The 21,573-nt window shown below is 43.1% G+C and overlaps 1 protein-coding gene across 8 annotated transcripts in view; it reads left to right on the top strand.

Moving 5' to 3' along the window:
• SNTG2 (syntrophin gamma 2) overlaps positions 1 to 21,259 on the top strand; it is a 408,896-nt gene extending 387,637 nt beyond the window's left edge. For 2 of the 8 annotated variants that reach the window (XM_034952496.3, XM_055108322.2), the window contains one exon: positions 20,951 to 21,255. In XM_034952496.3, coding sequence (XP_034808387.1) covers positions 20,951 to 21,082 — 132 coding nt within the window. In that variant the 3' untranslated portion in view covers positions 21,083 to 21,255. Of the gene's footprint in view, positions 1 to 20,950 lie in introns of all 8 variants that reach the window. The other 6 variants (XM_034952497.3, XM_034952495.3, XM_034952498.3 and 3 more) reach the window with 4 other exon arrangements.
• Positions 21,260 to 21,573: the final 314 nt, after the last annotated feature.

Here is a 21,573-nt window from a genome sequence, read left to right as displayed (position 1 = left end):
GCTGATTGTGGTCTCAGTCCCCATCTCCAGCTCTGATGTCCAGACTTGCTCAAGCAGGAAGTCCTGTTTATTCTGCATATCCCACCCAACCTCTCCAGTGCCGAATTCCAGGGGCAGCCAGGACATGAACTGGAGGGGCAAGCTCCCTCCAACGCGGGCTTCAGCATTCACAACTAGAGGAAGATGAAGAGGATGGCAACAGGAAATCGAATGCTGCCAAATACTTAAAGGTTTATTCTGAGCCAACAGAGTGACTGCGACCTGGGGACACACAGTCTCCTGAGGTCCCAAGAAGGTGCACCTGAGGCAGTCGGGTTGCAGTTTGGTTTCATACATTTCAGGCTGACAGAATCTCACGTGAACCGTAAGTCAGTGCATGGACGGTGTGCACTGGTTCAGCCTGGAAAAGTGGGTATCTCCAAGTGGGGGCTTACAAGTCATAGGTGGGTTTTGGGGATTCTTTAGCTGGCAGTTGGTTGAAAGAGCTAAGCTTTGTCTAAAGACTTGAGGTCAGTGGGAAGGAACACTGAAGTTAAGATGAAGGCATCTGCATTCACCATGTCATGCTGTACCAGAGTCAGGGTGGAAAGTCAACCACATCATACAGATTAATTAAAAAAAAAAAAATCTGTTCAAGGGGATTTAATGGTTTGTAGGGCACAACTCCCCAGGCCCTTTAGAAAGGAATTTGGGAAAGAGGAAAAAAAAGGTCAGAGCTCAGTACTCGGAACAGGAAGGTGAAGCCCTTCTAGTCCCAGTGCTAACCCTTCCCAGGTAGCACCATAACAGGCAGGGGCTCTGGTCCCAGCACTAACCCTACCCAGGCATCACCATAACAGGTAGGGGGCTTTGGGTCCTCAAGTAAGAAGATCAAGACTTGAGAGGGGTTAGAGCTCCAGCCAGGGCTCCTGCAGGGCAGGGTCCAATAGCCTCCTGACCAGCCTGTGGGTCTTCCTGGTGTTAAGGCTCAGCCCATGAAAACCAAGGAGCCCTCAGGCAAGTCAGACCCCAGCTGACCCTCACCAGCCCTGCCCAGAGACTAGGACCATCATCAAACCAGGGCAAAATTGGTTTTGAAAGCACTGGTTTACAACCGCTGGTTCTTCTTAAAGACCACAACATCATCTCTCACTGCCTGTTCCTCTCTGTCACTCTGAAGTCCCTGTCTCTCTCCATGTCCTGTCAGGCCCCTGTCTGGCTCCCATCACTGTATGTGTGAACCCGTATTTCACTCCTTTCTCTCCTTGGCCAAGGCCATGTGAGTTCAGCTTTAAGGGGTCTGAATGGCTGCATCTCGCCCAACCCTGGGAAGAGAAAACTAGCTCAGAGGAGTCAGCTATGTGAGGTTTGAAGAATTTATCAGTCCCAGGGAGACATGAATTTGGGGCTGCAGTCCTGCACTCCCACACATGCACCCTTGCCTGGGGCAGCTGTTTAAAGGCATTGTGCCCCTGCCCTGCTGCCTCACCCATTATCTTCATGTTCCTGGAATTTGTGATACAAAGAACAAAGCATAGCCAATCAATCAGTAGCTTATGGTATTTAATTTAGATTTTGGGTAAACAACTCAGAAACTGCCTCTTTTTTTTTTTTTAAGGTCCTTTTATAACTGCAGCTTTTTGGAGTGTATATTCAGGGCAATTTAAATCTGTATCCCCGGGTTGCAACTCTCAAGCTTGGCTCAAACAAAGTCTCCACATGTATTAATTTAGCCTCAGATTCTTCCTTTAGGTTGACATTCCTATGGCAACAGCCACTGGACCCTGCCTGGAGCACAGCATGCCCTTTATATGTTTTATTCTAAATGCAAGTGTGCACGGATAATTTGTAAACCAAAAATAAAATTCTAAAAATCCCCAGCCATCTGAATGGACTTCCTCCTCAGCCAGGGATTTCTTAAAATTTAACCTGAAAGACTGGTTCAGGCCATGGTAGGAAATAAGTGTTGGGTGTGCCTCATGACACCTCTCTGGCATTAACATCTGGCATTAACATCTGGCCTTAAAGAAACATTGTTTCTTTAAGTCTGAAAACAAACATTTTGCAACCTATTCTCTAAAGCCTACTACCTTAAGGCTTCCTCTGCAAATAAGAACTGTGGTCTCCACAATCCTTTATCTTAACCCAGACATTCCTTTCTATTGATCCCAGGTCTTTATATACACCCAACCAATTGTCAACAAGAAAATTTTTCAGTCTACTTCTAATCTGGAAGTCCTTGCTTGTAGTTGTCCCACCTTTCTGAACCAAACCAATGTATTTCTTAAATGTATTTGACTGAAGTCTCCTGTCTTCCTAAAGTGTATAAAATCAAGCTGTGCCCTAACCACCTTGGGAACATGTTTCTAGGACCTCCCGAGGGCGGTGTCACAGGCCACAGCCATTCCTATTTGACTGAGAATAAATTTCTTCAAATATTTTACAGAGTTTGACTCTTTTCATTAACAAATTGTTGTACAGTTGAACAGAAATCAGCTTAAACTAATACTTGTGCTTCTAGCTTTCTTACTTGGTGTATTTCTAATGAATTATTTTCTTTAAAAATAATCTTGTTATAGCCCAATGGGTTCTTCTTGCCTGATGCACAAAACAGCCAATACAATGAGACAGCATGTGTTATAGCAGAGAAAGAGTTTAATTATTGCAAGGCAACTGAGCAGGAGGAGACAGGAGGTACTTTTCAAATCTTCCTTATGAAGAATTCAGAGGCTAGGATTTTAAAGGATAGTCTTCCAGCAAGGGGTTAGACAATGGGAACTGCTGATTGGCTGGGTTGGGGATGAAACCACAGGGGTGATAGGGATGTCCAAACTGTCTTTGTGCACTGAATCGTTTCCTGACTGGGGGTCACTGGTCCAAGTGGCATCAATTTTTCTACTAAAACATAAGGTCTGAAAAAAATATCTCAAACACCAGTCTTAGTCTTTACAATAGTGATGTTATCTATGGAGGCAATTAGGGAAGTTACAAGTCTTATGAGCACCAGCTACATGACTCCTGAGCAGTAAGCAAGTTAAGAAACAATGACTAGTTATGATTTACCTATGCAGAGCTCGTAGCAGAATTCAGGTTCCTACCATAATGCTAACCTTGTGGCCCTTCATTAATTATACAAAGACAGTTTTGGTCCTCAAACAAGAACAGGGGTAGCTTTGGGAAGGGGCTGTTGTCATCCTTGCTTTAAGGTTAAACTAGAAGCTAAATTCCTGTGTTCTGAGCTGGGCCTGTGCCCAGGCATGAACAAGGCCATCAGCTTGTGAGGTTAGAAGCAAGGTGGGGTCACTTATGCTACTTTTCTCACCTTCGTAAGTTTCACAAAGGCAGTTTCAGTCTCTCTTGTATGTTAAGTGCCATCCAGATGCCAGGCACTGTCCTGGGTACTGTTTATGCATGATTGCATTAATCACCACCAAGCCCCAGGACACAAGCAGATCCTCAGTTTGTTCATCGTGAACCTGGGGATGAGTGTAAGTATCTTGCTTAGGGTAAAAGAATTATTAAACATAGAATCAAAGTTAAGCTTAAGTCATCTAAGACTCACAGCCTGCCCAGGCTCAGGTCTTGTCAACATTTGGAAATGATTATTTCTAAAATAATGAATTATAAGCTTTTTGGAGGGGATAACAACTTATAATGTCTGTTTAAAATTTTAATGTTTTTAAATTAAAATTTTATAAACAACAACAAAAGAAGTGTGCCCATTTAGGAAATCGGATGGCCTCAGTCTCCTGGCCTTGCTATCACCCCCCCAGTGCCTTCTACATTTCAGACATTGCATCCCCCTCCCTGCGATGCCTATTAGGATAATTACGGTTTTTTAATGTGTGGCGATTCCTCAGAAAATGGTCAGGGGAGCCGACTCTGCAGAGGGAGAAGGTGGTTCTTCCTGGAAAGCGGAACTTGGATGTAACCACATTAGTTCCTGCTGGGCTTTGGTCGAATTAATTTCAAGCCTTTGAAAGAGGAGGGAAAGTGTCACTGTGTGAATGGAGGTCTGGAAGGAGGTTGCCCTGCAACACAGCTGGCCCCGATACACGTGCAAATGTGTTCTCTGCCTCTTAGAAAAGCTACCAGATTGCCCATTTATTTATGATTATCCATTGTACTAATCTGTATGGTGCTTCTTGCAGGAGTTTGGCAATTTATAAATCACAGATTTTTCCAGCAAGGACAGCCGGATGCTGTTTCTGCACATGTGCTTTGAAATATAAGCACACTGTCATTTGCTGGCATTGATGACTTGAGTGAAGCCTGAGGTTTTGGCTCAGAGAAACATGATGAATGTTGACGATGGAAAGGGAACAGTGATTGTAAGAAGTGTATTTTATTAAATGAGAAAATAGAAGTGTAAATGCCAACATGCTTCCAAAAAAAGATATATGAAGTTTTTTCAGCTGTCATTATTGGAAAAGAAAAAGAAAAGAAAGAAAAGCCCAACAGGCTATAATGACTAGCCTTACGAAAGCAAATGATATTTTGAGTGAATAGGGACATGATTGACTTGAATTGATGCCTGATTTTCATGTTTTTGTTAATTATTTGTAAGACAAAATTATCAGAAAATGTCTTCCCAATTCCTTAATATGTTTATTCCTACTTTTACTCTCAATATCAAGTTTGGAATGGGTAAAATTCTACACCATCTCCCCACGAAATTGACCTTGTTCGGCCGATAAGTGTAGGAGTTATTTATCTTTGTCAGAACTTGGAAATTTCCAAATAAAATATTTATACAAGCAGAAGAAAGCAGGCCCACAGGTCTCTTAATTTCCTTGTTTTCCCTCTCTTAGTGTATGTCTGCCTGACTCTGGAGCTACGGTAAAGTGCAAGGACTACGCTTTGTGAAAACAGCTTTCCAAAGAGCAGGGATTCATCTTTAAAATATGTCTCTGGAGGCACAGGAAGAGGCAAGACTGATAGATTCAGAGTTGTTTGCACAAGTCAGATGTTTTTTAACCTTCTGGAAAGATAATAATGCTGAGGGTATAAATAACATTTATGAAGATATAATTCCATTATTTGCTGAAGGGGAAAAGGTGGTTTAAAAACCTGAGTCAAAGAAACACCAAGGAAAGTATCCCAGGAGGTAAATCACGGAATAACCTGTCACGATTACAGAGAACACTGCCAAGGAAGGTAGATCTTTGAATCTAATCCGATGAATCTGAACAGGTAGAAGAAAGAGGGCACTTGACCCAACAACTTCCAAATAAGATTGGAGGCACACGGGATGTGAACGGAGTCGTCTGTTCTCATCTACCCACTCGGCCGCTTCCAGCCAGGCTCAACAGCCTGGGTTTGTTTCTCTGTCACCAGTTGTTTCTGCCATTCTGGGGGAAAAGCACCTGCTCATTTACACTGTTTACCATTGAAGCCTTCATCCCACTGCTCTGAAGTGTCTCTGACCTGGTTGTTCCAGGAACGCCAGCCCCCATGGTGGAGAATGCTCACCCCACCCTCTCTGCCAGCCCACGAGGTGCTTTCCTCCTCATTGACCTGCCCTCTGGCATGCCCTCACCCTCCCTGGACTCCTGCAGCCCCTCCTGAGGGAAAGTCCTGTACTCAGTCTTTCCCTCATGTCTCATGATGGACCGCTGTCCTCACCCCATGGACATGGTTCGGTGTCTCCCAGCCGACCTGGAGGTCCCTGGCCCTGCAGAGTGGTACCAGCAGAGTCCCCTCTCTGACACCTCATGTCTCATGATGGACAGCTGTCCTCACCCCATGGACATGGTTCGGTGTCTCCCAGCTGACCTGGAGGTCCCTGGCCCTGCAGAGTGGTACCAGCAGAGTCCCCTCTCTGACAGTCCCTGCACAGCCCCACAGGGGTGACCATCGCTTTCTAACTCACTACACTCGTGCCTCGGTTCCTGCCTTTTTCTGGAACCTCTTCCACCCACACCATGCCCAACTGTAAAAATCATTTACTCCTCCAAGGTGCAATGAAAATGACAAGTTGCAACCAAAGCCATCTTCTGCTCAATCCTCCTGGCACCTTTAGCTTCCTGACTGTGTTTGGGGTACCGGCCTCTCCTCTCCTCCCCTCTGCTCCTTTCAAATGGGATGCCAGCCCCTCTGCCCCCTGAGCTCCTTTGGGCTGGGGTGCAGGCCCCTCTGCCCATCGAGCTCCTGGGCACAGTGAGGCTGGGCCTGTGCAGGCCTCCTCCTAGCAGCTGGGCCCCGTGTCAGGTTTGAGCACACAGTTCAGCAACCCTGCGAGTGTAAACTCGGTAGGTCAGGGTGGAGCCTGAGATTCTGCCTGTCCAACAGCCTCCCAGGAAATGCTGTCTCTGCAGGACCACTCCCCATAAAGCTTATGAGTTTATTCTTGGGCATTTTGTAATATGGCGACCTCATAGTGTCAAGGTTCTGAAATCTTCAGTGAGTGAAACAGCTGGTCCCACTGGGCTAAGGATCAGATTCTACTTCAAGTGCCAGTCTTGCAACACATTGGCCTTGTCACCTTGCGCAGGTTATTTAAATCTCTGTTTTCTCATTTGAAAAATGAGGACTGTATCACCTACATTTTATTTTATTTTACCTTAGCTTTGAGGCTAAGGATGCCTTATTAATTTGACAAAGATGGTTTGGTGAAAATAGCAATGTCTGCTGGGTATTGATGTTGTACCGGAAACCTTACCATTCTCATCAGCCACCTCATTCAGTCACCACAGCAGTTCTGGGGGCTCAGTGGGGTCCTGCCTCACAAAGACATCACCTCCGAGCTGCACAGTTGCCCAGCGTGCTCCTGTGCTGTGTCTGGCTCACCCCCACCCAGAAATCCACATGGTGCATTTTCGGAAAACTTTCCAGCCATTATACAAAACCACTGGGAGCTTGAAACTGGCTGTGGCGGGAGCACATACACCTCAGCAGTGAGCAAAGGCTGCACATCCGGCCCCCTCCATCCCCAGGACAGCCAGGTCACCTGCACACCACCTCCCGCCCACAGAAACAGTGGGCGGAAGGAGCACGACCTGAGCTCCAGGGTGTGTTCATATGTGAGGGCTCCAGCCTCATCGTATAAACATAAGGAAGTGCCTGGGGCCCTGGCTTGGGCTCTCTGCAGCACCGCAAGTGTGGAATTGAGTTCCGGGGTGTGGTTGTTCCTCGTGATTGTTGCATTTCATCCTATACTTCTTGGGCTTTTTCTAAGACAAACTACAAAGCATCCTCGCTTATTCCAGGTATTCATTCATGCATTGAACAACCATCTCTTTCAAGTCTTGCTTTGAGGGCCGAGTCCCCACAGCCACCTCCTTGAATTCACGGGGCCGTCAGTGACAGAGGAGTGGCCTGCGGTGAAAGGCAGCCTGTGATCGGATTGCTGTGGCCCAGTGGAAATGGTTCTCTTCAATGCTGATTGACTTCACCTTTGCCCCCTTTCCCATAGGGCCATTAGGTAATGATTGGGAAAACTAAGAACCCAGGATGGCTGCTCATCGGAGGGGCCAGTCATCTCACAGACACTTTGTGACAAATGTCCAGCAGTTTGTGCACTGAGATGGAAAAATGGACCGTGCCGTAAGGAGGTGTGATTTCCACTGGAGGAGATTGATTGAGGACATTTGGTAATATTAGCATTTATGTGTTGATTGAAAGTGTCACTCTGGTGATAGATGGGGCATGCCTGCGCGTAAAGAGTGGGAAAGAAAAAACGTTTTCTCCGGTGATGGGTGACCTCACCGTTCACATTTTGACAAGCACAGGATAGAGCCTCATGGCGTCCTAAAAGTTTTACCTAATTAGGGAAAAATTCAGGGTGTTAAAGCACTCAGCTGTTGAAAACTGTGCCAAGATGTGGGTCATATTTAAAATCATTGTTTCAGCCACCATTAAATATTTAAAAACTTTATAAAAATCTAAGGCATTAGGACAGATATATTGCAGAGAAAAATGACAGGGCTGTAGGTGTTAGGTGTGGGGGAAGTGGAAGAACGCCGGGCTGGAGCTCAGGGACTGGCTGTTCCGAGGCAGAGCGGCTGCCTGAGTTCCCTGAGCCTTATCTGTAAAGTGGATATGTTTCCATGGAGGAAGTGGAAGACCCCGGGCTGGAGCTCAGGGACTGGGTGTTCCGTGGCAGAGCGGCTGCCTGAGTTCCCTGAACCTCCGCTTTCTCATCTGTAAAGTGGGTACGTTTCCATGGGGGAAGTGGAAGACCCCGCGCTGGAGCTCAGGGACTGGGTGTTCCGTGGCAGAGCGGCTGCCTGAGTTCCCTGAGCCTTATCTGTAAAGTGGGTACGTTTCCATGGGGGAGAAGACCCCGGGCTGGAGCTCAGGGACTGGGTGTTCCGTGGCAGAGCGGCTGCCTGAGTTCCCTGAGCCTCCGCTTTCTCATCTGTAAAGTGGGTACGTTTCCACCTGAAGGGTGTCGCACATTGCGAATGCGATCGGCTGGAGTGACGTGTGAGAAGAGAATACTTTGGGACTTTACAGCAGGTTAAAATCTTATTTTTCAGGGTTGGTAAATACCTCTGGGTAGACGTTTCACAGGCAACGGGGTCTAAGAGCCGGGCGGAAGTTCTCCCTGTGTCACACAAGGTCGGTTTGACTTCAGGCTTCTGTGGCCTCGATTTCTTCATGTGTGAAACAGGGAATGTATCGTCAGCTTGAAGTGTTGTTACAAGACTAAGTAAAATAACATGAGCAGGGCCCTGGCCAAGCCCTACAACACGTTTCACACCGTGGTTCTTATTCATCTCTCAACGTTAGTGCCGTTTATACCTTTCACTGTGTGACCTGGGAAATCACGTCATCTTTCTGGTTTTCGTATTTGTTTATGTGTGGTAACAAGCACATGACATGAGATTTACTCTCTTAAGTATTTAGGTGAAGAGTTCAGCCGTGTTAACGACATCCACGTTGCTGTGCAGCTGATCCCTGCGCCCCTTTATCTCACGTGACCGAAACTGCACCCGTGGAACGGCAACTCCCGTGTCCCCAGCTCCCGCCCCTGGCAGCCCCATGCTACTCTCCCTTCTGAGAGATTGACCCTGTTAGATTCCATATATAAGCGAGATAATGCAGTGTTTGTTCTGCTGTGACTGGCTTATGTCACTTATCACCGTGTCTTCCAGCTTCATCCATGTTGCTGTCAACAATAACAGTGTATCCTTTTTTAAGGCTGAATAACGTACCTGCATACACCACACTTCTTTATCCATTCTTGCTGTTGACTGATGTTTAGGCTGTTTCCCTATCCTGGCTATTGTGAGTAGTGCTGTAATGAACAGGGGAGTGCAGGTCTCTCTTGGAGATACTGATACCATTTTCCTCGGATGCATTCCTAGAGAAGGGATTGCTCAGTCATCTCGTGGTTGCCTTTTAATTTTTTTGAGAAACCCCCATACTATTCATAGTAGCTGCACCAATTTACCTTTCCACCTACAATGTGCAAGGGTTGCAGCTTCTCCACACCATTGTCAACACGGTATTTTCTATGTGGATGTGTGTTTTTACAGCAGTTATCCTGATGGATGTGAGGTAGTGTCTCAGTGTGGTTTTGATTTGCATTTCCCTAATGATTGGTGATGTGAATGCTTTTTCATGTTTGCTGGCCACTTGAATGTCATTTTTAGAGAAATGTCTATTCAAGTCCCTTGCGTATTTTGAAAATCAGGTTTTTTGTTTTTTACTATTGAGTTGTAGGAGTTATTTATACATTTTGGACATTAACCCCTGATTAGATATGGTTTGTAGGTATTTTCTCCTATACCATAGGTTGCATTTTCACTCTTCTGATTGTTTCTTCTGTTGTGCAGAAGCTTTTCAGTTGACGTGGTACCAAATGTCTACTTTTGCTTTTGTTGCCTGTGGTTATGGTGTCATATCCATGAAAATCAGTGCCAAGATCAATGTGATGAATCTTTTCCACTGTTTTCTTCTAGAAATTTTATAGTTTCAGGTCTTATGTTTAAGTCGTTAATCTATTTTGAATTGACTTTTCTGTATGGTGTAAGATAAAGGTCCAATTTTATTCATTTGCTTCTGAATATCCAGTTTTCACAGCACTATTTGTTGAGAGACTGACCTTTCCCCACTGTATAGCATTAGCCCTTTGTGGAAGATCACCTGACAATGTAGGTATAAGTATATTTCTGGGCTCTCTATTCTGTTCCATTGGTTTATATGTGTCTTTAGTACCATACCATTGATTACTGTGGCTTTGTAATATGTTTTAGAGTAAGGAAGTGAGATGCCTCCAACTTTGTTCTTTCTCAACATTGCCCTAGCTATTCAGGATTTTTTGTGGTTTCCTATAAATTTTAGGATTTTTTCTATGTCTGTAAAAATGCCATTGAGATTTTGATGGATATTGCATTGAATCTATAGATCACTTTGGGTAGTATACACATTTTAACAATATTAAGACTTACAATTCATTAACGTGTTTTTTTTAATTTACTTGTGTCTTTAATTTCTTGCAACAGTGCATTATAGTTTTCAGTGTACAAGTCTTTTTGCCTCCTTGGTTAAGTTTATTCTTAAGTATTTTACTTGTTTTGATGCTATTGTAAGTGGGTTTTTTTTTTCTTAATGTCTATTTTGGATCGTCTGTTGTTAGTGCGTAGAAATGCAACTTTTTTGTGTGTATCAATTTTGTCGTCTGAAATTTTGCTGAATTTTTGTTTATTAGTTCTAATTTTTTAGTGGAATCTTTAGGGTTACCTACATATAAGATTATGTTTCTACAGAGATAGTTTTATGTCTTCATTTTCCAATTTGAATGTCCTTTATTTCTTTTCTTGACCAATTCCTCTGGCTAGGATGTCTAGTGCTGTGTTGAACAGAAGGGGCAAAAGTGGGCATAATCTTAGAGAAAAAGATTTCAGCCTCTCACCATAGAGTATGATGTTAGTCATGGACTTTTGACATAGTGCCTTTGTTACGTTCGGGTAATTTTCTTCTATTCCTACTTTTTATTATTTTTATAATGAAAGACTGTTGAGTTTTGTTGAATGCTTTTCATGAGTCTTAAAATCATGTGATTTTTATCCCTATGTCCCAGGGATAAATTCCACATATTTGTAGTATATGATCCTTTTAATGTGCTATTGAATTCAGTTGACTAGTAGTGCCTTTGACTGCTTTATTATAAGGGCAACTGTGGCCTTACATAATGAGTTTGGAAGTGTTCTGTCCTCTTCAGTTTTTGAAAGAATTTGACAAAGATTGATGTTAATTTTTCTTCAATGTTTGGTAGAATTCCCCAGTGGAGCCATCTCTTCCTCATTTTTCTTTTGTTGGAATGTTTTTGATTACTGATTCACTCTCCTTCCTAGTTAGTGGTATGCTTAGATTGTCATTTTCTTCATGATTGACTGGTAGGTTGTATGTTTCTAGGAATTTATCCAATTTTTTTCTAGGTGGTCTAATTTGTTGGTATATAATTGTTCACAGTAGTCTCATAATTGTTTTTTTCTTCTGTGGCATCATTTATGTCTTCTCTCATTTCTGACTTTGAGTTTTCTCTATTTTTTTCTTAGTTATATTAGTGAGCTTGAACTTCTATTTTAAATAAAATACCATGGTGTAAACAACAGACATTTATTTCTTATAGTTTTGGACTCTGTGAAATCAAAGATGAAGGTGCTGGTAGATTCAGTTCCTGAGGATGGATTTCTTTCTCTATTGCAGATGTTCACTTTTTTTCTGTGCCCTCACATGCAGAGAGAGTGAGCACTCAGGTCTCCTTTCCTCTACTTACAAAGACTCTAATTCCAATAGCGGAACCCATCCTCATGCCCTCATCTAAGTCTAATTATCTCTCAAAGGTCTTACTCCAAGTATGATTTTATTGTAGTTTAGGACATCAGCATATGAACTTTGGGTGAACAAAACATTCAGTCCATAACATTAGTCTAGTTAAATATTCTTGATCTTTTCAAAAACCAACTCTTAGTTTTATTGAGTTTTGCTATTGTTTTTATGTTCTCTCTTTCATTTAGTTCTGCTCCAATCTTTATTTTTTTTTTGTACTAACTTTGACCTTAGTTTGATTTTCTTATCTAGTTTCTTAAGGCATAAAGTTATTTGGTTTATTTGAAATCTTTTTCAACATAGGTGTTTACCACCATAAACTTCCCTCTTGGCACTGTTTTTGCTGCATCCCACAAATTTATTTATGCTATGTTTTTGTTTTGGTTTGTCTCAAGATATTTTCTAGTATCCCTCTTGATTTCTTCTTTGATCCATTGGTTCCCCAAGAGTGTGTTGTTTAATTTCCACATTTTTGTGCTTTTTCCAATTTTCCTTCTGCTATTGATTTCTACCTTCATGCTTTTGTAGTTGAAAAAGATACTAGGTATGATGTCAGTCTTCTTATATTTGTTAATATGTGGCTTGAAGTCTATGGTCTATCCTGGAGAATGCTCCTGTACACATTTGAGAAGCTTGTGTTTTCTATTGCTGTTAGATGGAATGTTCTGTATACCTGTTCAGTCTATAGTGTTGTTCAAACTTGTTTTCTTATTGTTCTTCTATCTGGTTGATCTAAGACTTATTAAAAGGGTGATACTGAACTCTGCTCCTATTGTTGTGTTGTTGTCTACTTCTACCTTCAGTTTTGTCAATGTTTGTTTCATACACAGGTTGAATATGCCTTATCCCAAATGCTTTGGAACAGAAGTATTTCATTTTCAGACTTTTTTTTGGATTTTTGAATATTTGTATATCCATAATGACATATCTTGGAGATGGGACCCAAATCTAAACACAAAATATATTTGTTTCATATATACCAAATACACATTGCCTGAAGATAATTATATATAGTATTTTTAAAATTTTGTATATGAAACATAGTTTGTGTTCACCGAACTATCAGAAATCAAAGGTGTCAGGTGTGAGTTTTCTACTTGAGGTGTCATATCAGTGCTCAAAAAGATTTAGATCTTGAATCATTTCAAGATTTCAGATTTTTTGATTAGGGATGCTCAACCTTTATTTAGGTGTTCTGATGTTGGGTGCATATTTATTTACAGTTGTTCTATCTTCCTGGTGGATTGATTCTGTTTTCATTATAAAATATTTTTCTTTGTCTCTTGTAACAATTTCTATTTTGTCTAAGTACAGCCACCCTGCCCTTTTGTTTGTATGAGATATTTTATCCCATCTCTTCACTTTTGGCCTATGTGTGTCTTGAAATCTAAAGTGAGTCTCTTGTACACAACATATAGTTGGGTCTCAATGTTTTTGTTGTTGTCTATTTCACCACTCTAATTTCTGTGGATAGAGAAGCTGAGACTCAAAAATAATATTATTTATCAGCACATATGATGGCTTCTTACATACTGGGAAAGATGACTGCTTTTACACAACATCAATATCCTTAAATTGCGAACTTCTATTTAGGTTCTAGTCCACCAATAAACCCACTGTCATTTTTGGTTATGTGCTTCCATAAACTAATCTTTATTTTATTTCTTTGCATGTTTTTTCTCTTTCATTAGAATGCTGCCTTTCTGTAGTAATATTGAGAAACATTTTACTTTGTCCATATCTTCTTTCCATTTAACAATATTACCAAAAACAAGCAAACAAAGAAACTAAAGCTCAATTTATTCAACCGAAAATGGTGATTTATCTTCGTTTCTTTACATTTATGGGCACTGAACAAATTCTATCCCATTTTTCCCATAGGAAAAAAAAAAGTACATTAAATGATTGAAAGAAGTTATCTGTATTCATTTTCTATCGATGCTTAACAAATTAACACAAATATAGTAGATTAGAGACACACATTTATCCTCTTACAGTTCTCTAAGAACTTGTCTCTTAGGGCTAAAATCAAGGTGTTGGCTGCTTTCTCCTGCAGCCTCTGGGGGACAGTCTGTTTTCTTGGCTTTCCCAGCATCTGGAGGCTTTGCCCTTCTGCTCTGAGCTCACCTGTGCCAGAAACCTCCAGCCACCGCAGCTTTGGAAGCATGCCTCCCTCTCTGCCCTCAGGGTGGAGGATCTTGTATGAAGCCTGGATCACCAGCCCAGCCTGTTCAGGAGACCTCTCTCTGGGGTGTGTTCCTTCCAGCAGCACAGCTTAGAAGGAAGGTATAGGGTGGAGGTTCAAAAGGATCAAGATATTTTTATTTCCAGAAGGTTATTGGACTCTTTATGCACTGGCACCTGCTGCAACAAGTGAGGGGAAGCTCCTTGCCTTTTCTATTTCCCTTATATTTGTGTGACTAAAAGAGGCTACTCTAGTGTTTTTAATTTCCTCTTCTTAAAAAAACAAACAACAAAAAAAAAGTCTGTCCCTAGGGGATTTTCTTTCCTTCTCACTCAGACAGAAGCAGCAAACATACGGTGTCTGATTTCACCCCCCGACATCCAGCATCATACACAGATGAGCAAACCCTTCACTCAGGAAGGGGATGAGTGATTTTTCTTTCAATATTTGTAGAGATGGAGTCTCTAAATAAGAGAGCAGTGTCTGCTTGGCCTACCATTGGAGCCTGATTCTGCATAACGATTCCAATCACCTGCGTGTCCCAGTGGTTTTCTGTCTTACTTAAGAGAGTTCTTTTGGAGATCCCACCCACAGGCTCTGACCTTATGGAATATTCAAAGCTGATGCAGTCCCCAGCGCTGTCTCTTCCATTCCACTAGCGTCCATCAACTCAGCTCAGACACAGCCCTGAGCAGTAAACTGCGTCCTTGGGGCCTTTGGTCCAAGCCTCAGTGCTTTTTCTAGCTTTGCCTTCTGTGCCTCAGCCACTGGATTCAGATTCCATTGTCCCATCTGTGGGGGCCAACGTGAAGTTTTAAATAAATGTGTAAACATCTTTTATTTCCTACAGCCTGTGACATTATGATTGCATCATTCTCCACCAACAATAAGAAAATTTACATTACAATGATTTGTCCCATTGAGTGTGTAGCACGAAATTCTCATGGAATTTAATAAATGGTCATCAAGTTGACCCATTTAAAAAAAAAACTCACAGAATTTTGAAAACCAAAGCATGGCAAATCATTATTGGAGACAGACAGTGCAATTAACAGAGTGAGGTGGCTGAGAAGTTCCACAATAGCAAAAGTATCCCGCCTTCTTCAATCTACTTTTCTCCAAATCTATGCAAACAAAGAGTGTTTAAAAAATATAACTTTTTAATATCAAACACATTTTGGGAAATGCTGCTGTGTTGATATCATCACATTTCAGTAAAACTTCCATGAAAGTCACCGACGCTGAGCATTTCAGTAGAACTTCCACGAAGGTCACCGATGCTGAGCATTTCAGCAGAACTTCCATGAAGGTCACCGATGCTGAGCATTTCAGTAGAACTTCCATTAAAGTCACGGATGCTGAGCATTTCAGTAGAACTTCCATGAAGGTCACCGATGCTGAGCATTTCAGTAGAACTTCCATGAAAGTCACCGACGCTGAGCATTTCAGTAGAACTTCCATGAAGGTCACCGATGCTGAGCATTTCAGTAGAACTTCCATGAAAGTCACCAACGCTGAGCATTTCAGTAGAACTTCCATGAAGGTCACCAACGCTGAGCATTTCAGTAGAACTTCCATGAAAGTCACTGATGCTGAGCATTTCAGTAGAACTTCCATGAAAGTCATTGATGCTGAGCATTTCAGTAGAACTTCCATGAAAGTCACTGAGGCTGAGCATTTCAATAGAACTTCCATGAAAGTCACTGATGCTGAGCATTTCAGTAGAACTTCCATGAAAGTCATTGATGCTGAGCATTTCAGTAGAACTTCCATGAAAGTCACTGAGGCTGAGCATTTCAATAGAACTTCCATGAAAGTCACTGATGCTGAGCATTTCAGTAGAACTTCCATTAAAGTCACGGATGCTGAGCATTTCAGTAGAACTTCCATGAAGGTCACCGATGCTGAGCATTTCAGTAGAACTTCCATGAAAGTCACCAACGCTGAGCATTTCAGTAGAACTTCCATGAAGGTCACCAACGCTGAGCATTTCAGTAGAACTTCCATGAAAGTCACTGATGCTGAGCATTTCAGTAGAACTTCCATGAAAGTCATTGATGCTGAGCATTTCAGTAGAACTTCCATGAAAGTCACTGAGGCTGAGCATTTCAATAGAACTTCCATGAAAGTCACTGATGCTGAGCATTTCAATAGAACTTCCATGAAGGTCACCGACACTGAGCATTTCAGTAGAACTTCTGTGAAGGTCACCGATGCTGAGGATTTCAGTAGAACTTCCACGAAGGTCACTGATGCTGAGCATTTCAGTAGAACTTCCACAAAGGTCACCGATGCTGAGCATTTCAGTAGAACTTCCATGAAAGTCACCAATGCTGAGCATTTCAATAGAACTTCCATGAAGGTCACCGACACTGAGCATTTCAGTAGAGCTTCCATGAAGGTCACCGATGCTGAGCATTTCAGTAGAACTTCCATGAAGCTCACCGACGCTGAGCATTTCAGTAGAACTTCCATGAAGGTCACCGACGCTGAGCATTTCAGTAGAACTTCCATGAAGCTCACCGACGCTGAGCATTTCAGTAGAACTTCCATGAAGGTCACCGACGCTGAACATTTCAGTAGAACTTCCATGAGAGTCACCGATGCTGAGCATTTCAGTAGAACTTCCACGAAGGTCACCGACGCTGAGCATTTCAGTAGAACTTCCGTGAAAGTCACCGACGCTAAGCATTTCAATAGAACTTCCATGAAGGTCACCGACACTGAGCATTTCAGTAGAACTTCCATGAAAGTTACCAACGCTGAGATGGAATGACTCCTGTGAAACCCTCACAAAATGGACCCCCCCCCCATGAAAGAGGAACCATGAATATTTACCTGATAACAAGAAGTACCACAAAAGACCCTGGTAACACCACAGGCTGCACAAAGACCACTGCAACCTTGTGCAAAGACAAGTCTTCTATGAGGACAGAAGCTCCCCTTGCTATTGATCCTTGTAGCCAAGGATAACGGTTTCAAAACAACTTCTGTAACCTCCTCACTTTGCCTTTAAGCTTCCCTGAATCCCAGCCTCTTTGGATATCCCTATAATCTCTTATAGCACATACGTCCCAGCTTGCAATTGCCTACATAGTCCCAAATAAACTTTGGGAGAGCCTCTCTCTGTCATTGTATTAGGCTGACACTCCCTAACCCAACATATTGGACTGTTCATTCCACACTGTTTCCTGCACAGAGAGCCAGCAGGTGCCCCTTCCTCTGCAGGTGGAAACACATCTGCCCATGACCGACATGTGAACACAGGTGAGGAGTGCAGCGAGGGATCCATACAGGGCGTCCCCAGCTTAGAACTCAACACAAGTATTTTGTTCAAACAAAATGTCAAAATGTGATTTCAATCAGCTCTAGTTACAAATTCATAATTCAAGATAGCCTTGCTGGTAATACTTGGTTAGAAAATTAACCAGAGCAGAGATATCATGACTCAGCTTTTGGCTGAATTGAAGATGTTCAGTGAAATGCCCACAGGATGCCTGTTTATTCAGTATCTGGATCATGACATAATGGACTGAGTATTGTTTCATAAGCTTTAATTTCATTCCTGGCTTTCAATACTACTCATTGAGTTTTAGTGTGGAATTTAGTGGTGTGACCGATTTCACTGCTAGCTAGTAATTTCTTCTTTTTTCTTTTTTTTTTGAGACAGAGTTTCACTCTTGTTGCCCAGGCTGGAGTGCAATGGCACAATCTCGGCTCACTGCAACTTCCGCCTCCCGGGTTCAAGTGATTCTTGTGCCTCAGCCTCCCAAGTAGCTGTGATTACAGGCACCTGCCACCACGCCCAGTTAATTTTTAGTATTTTTTTTTTTGGTAGGGACGGCATTTCACCATGTTGGCCAGGCTGGTGTCAAACTCCTGACTTCAGGTGATCCATCTACCTCGGCCTCCCAAAGTGCTGGGATTACAGGTGTGATCCACCATACCCAGCCATTGCTAGTACTTTCAAAGATTATGCAGTATAACTTCAACTTATGGTACCAAAAACTATTGATGTTGTTTTGAGTATGTGCATTATTACTGGTAGCTATTTGGCTTCTTATTTCTGTGCATTGTGCTATTATTGGATACATCTTGGGAACTTTTAAAGCAATTTTCAATTTCTATGTATAAAACCAAAACCCTGGCCAGGCGCGGTGGCTCATGCCTGTAATCCCAGCACTTTGGGAGGCCGGTGCCGGTGGATCACGAGGTCAGGAGATCGAGACCATCCTGGCTAACACATGAAACCCCGTCTCCACTAAAAATACAAAAAAAAAAATTAGCCAGGCATGGTGGTGGGCGCCTGTAGTCCCAGCTACTTGGGAGGCCGAGATGGGTGGATCACGAGGTCAGGAGGTCGAGACCATCCTGGCTAACATGGTGAAACACCATCTCTACTAAAAATACCAAAAAAAAAAAAAAAAAATTAGCTGGGTGTGGTCACAGGCACCTATAGTCCCAGCTACTCAGGAGGCTGAGGCAGGAGAATGGTGTGAACCCAGGAGGCGGAGCTTGCAGTGAGCGGAGGTTGTGCCACTGCACTCCAGCCTGGGCGACAGAGTAAGATTCCGTCTCGAAAAAAATAAAATAAACCCAAAACCCTGAAGCATGAATGATATGGTCATTATGGCTCTTTTTCTCCAAAAGTCCCTTTAAAGCTCAGTAATTGCTATTTGGAAACACATACATTGAATTACAATATGTGCTAAGTTTGCAAGAACCTTGTGTTTCTTCTAGAAAGCTACTTGTTTTTTTTTTTTTCCTCTAACAGGGATAAGTCAAAATGAATAAAAGATTTTGAGTACAGTCTCACGCTTTGGGTATGATTGGCAAATCCAGCTTGAATTAAAGTTTAACACAAGGGCTGGGCAGGCACTGGGTTCCACTCATGACCAGAGTGAGGGATGCTGGTTACCAAGTGTAATGACGCTTTATGAAACTACCTAAAGACTATGAAGCTTTGGCAGGAGAATACACCTCAACATCTTGAACATTTTGCTCATCACAATTCGAAATGATCAAAATAATTAGTGTTGTAGCTGTCAATGTTAAGTCATTCACATGCATAGGAAGGAACTTAATTCAAATTGGAATGAAGAAAAGATGAAGCCTTTGGTTGCAGTCACTAGGAGGTTGGGGGCGGCTCCCAGCATGTTGGTACCCAACGTCCCCCAGTGTTCTTTGTGTGTCCCCGCGTGGGGTGTTGCTCTGTGTTGAATTCCTCTCCCGGCAGGCTGGCTCGCTGGCTCTCCACTTGGTATTAGTGGCATTAGAACAAGCTTCAGGTATTCACTTCTCACAGCTGGTCACACCAATGTAGGCATCTTGGCCTCCCTCTCCCTGTCATCTGTACCAAGCTGCCACTAGGCTCTGGCTGGTCCAGCTGGGTCCTGTACCTATTGCAAGAGAGAAGCAGTTTCTAAAAGAAAGGCATGCAGAGAGGACCAGGGAGAGGCCGAGGGGACTTCATGCTGTCAGGGAAGTTTGAAATCATTTTTGAGATGTCACGTCTTTGAGTTATAAAGAAAAGCAGCTCCGAAAAGCTGAGATGGATGTTATTGGGGAGGGAGGGCTTTACCCGGTGATGTGTGACCTCCAATCCTGCCTGGGGCCCCATTCTCCACCCCCTCATTCTGCCATGGAATGAAAATGACCAAGATCCTGCCTTTCGAGAGCTTAAAGGAGCATGTCTGTGGAACTGACAGGCCTTAGCGTTGCTGTTCTTCTTGAAAATGATTTATCTTTCTTTCTGGTGTCATCTCAGCAGTTTAGAATATGCTAGAATTGTGGTGAGATTTAGCAAATAGGACGTCAATCAATTAGCAGTCACCTTAAAAGAAATTTTGTTTTCTTCATTTTATTGAATTTTGTTATGCAAACAAAGAAGAGAGACAACATTAGAAGAATGCACTTAGACCTTCTTTTCTACCGATAGAATGGGGGTGGCAGGACGGCAAGATTCGTATTTTACCATCAAAAACAGGAAGATGATTTTTCCCCAGTAACTGAATAACTTCTAAAAACAGTTTCTTTAACTTCTGTGTCAGCTTTGGGGTTCACTGTGGACTTTTCTGTTGATTTGACACGGGGACTTTATGTGGGGCAGTTTGTGGAGAGAAGATGAACCTTTTGTGGGTCATTTTTGCTTTTACAGGACATTTAGTGTCTGTAACATGCGGAGGTAAGGATCCAGGAGTTTGTTTCAGTTTCTTTATTGGGAGGGGGTAGGGGTATAACCGTCTCTCTAGGAAACTCTCCCTGGGGCACCCTTTCCTGCTCTCCCGTAGCCATGGGGACAGGGTGGGTGAACAAGGCCCCTCCTCGCTTCCCGCCGTGCTGTGCACACTGCCTATTCTGTGCCACACAGCAGGCGCTGTTCCTCCCAAGCGTGGCCTTGGCATGAAGCCCACACCCACCCACACAGCAGGCGCTGTTCCTTCCAAGCGCGGCCTTGGCATGAAGCCCACATGCACCCACACAGCAGGCACTGTTCCTCCTAAGCGCGGCCTTGGCATGAAGCCCACACGCACCCATACAGAAGGCACGGCGGCCTGAGACACAATGGCTAGTTCTGCCAACTCACACAGCACAGGGGTCTGCCGCGACGGGATCCACATCACAAAATCACCACAGGTGCTGGGCAGGTGGGGAAGACTGAGTCCTGGCCCAGATTACGGGGTCTGACTTAATCAAGACCCATCACTGAAGATGCAAAATAAAGGAAGTGAGTATTAGCCCCCATTAGGTGCAAGAAAACAAGTAAGTTACATTCTCAGCGTTGTAATAAAAAATACCCAGTATATTCATGTTTATAACCAATTTGGATCATGATTTGGATCATGTTACTCTGCCTTTTACTTTAAACCATACGTATTTCCTGTGTATTATTACTTTTTTGGAGGGACTTTCTTGGAGTTCACAAGGTCCAAACTTTGTAAAATATTTTTGTAACGTGTTCTTCCAACAATTATAATAAACACTTGATCTGATTTTCTCCTCCAGGAACTCGAGTTCCAGGACCTGACGGCTGTCCTGCACTGCATCCACTCCTTCATAGCAGCCAAGGTGGCCTCCGTGGACCCCGGCTTCATGGACAGTCAGAGTCTTGCCAGAAAATACATGTACAGCAGCTAAAGGTTGTTTCTGTTGAGTGCTGAAAAATTAAATTATTTTCGTAAGAAATGATTCTTTCCTGCAGAATATTGCAACTTTGTGTTGTTTTATGATAAGCCTATAGTTGTGATACCAATAAAACATGTCACTAGTTTCCAAAGACGGGTCCTCCTTGTTAAATCTGACATGGGGGATGCCTGGTCCCCTCTTCCCATGAGTCTCCCCCCAATGAGGAGCCCCAGCGTCCCCCACACAAGTATGTGGCTCAGACTCCAGTCCACCTGATGCAGTTCACACCCCAGCCCGCATCCCAGCAGCATGAGAACCATGTGGGCATTGCACATGCCACTTCCCACGTTGGCAAAACCCAGATTTATTTTCATAAAATATGTCATCGAAAATTCTGAGCGAGTGCCACGTTTCTCCTCAGGAAGGAAACGGTCTCCTTTGCAGTGGGCTGTCATTTCCTTTTTCCTCCAGTGGGGATCAGAGTGACAGGAGTATTTGAGAAA

This window comes from Pan paniscus, chromosome 12, assembly GCF_029289425.2.
Source record: "Pan paniscus chromosome 12, NHGRI_mPanPan1-v2.0_pri, whole genome shotgun sequence".
Classification (NCBI taxonomy): Eukaryota; Metazoa; Chordata; class Mammalia; order Primates; family Hominidae; genus Pan; species Pan paniscus.
The sequence above is the reverse complement of the archived record's forward strand: the minus strand, read 5'-3'. Positions and strand labels throughout refer to the sequence as shown.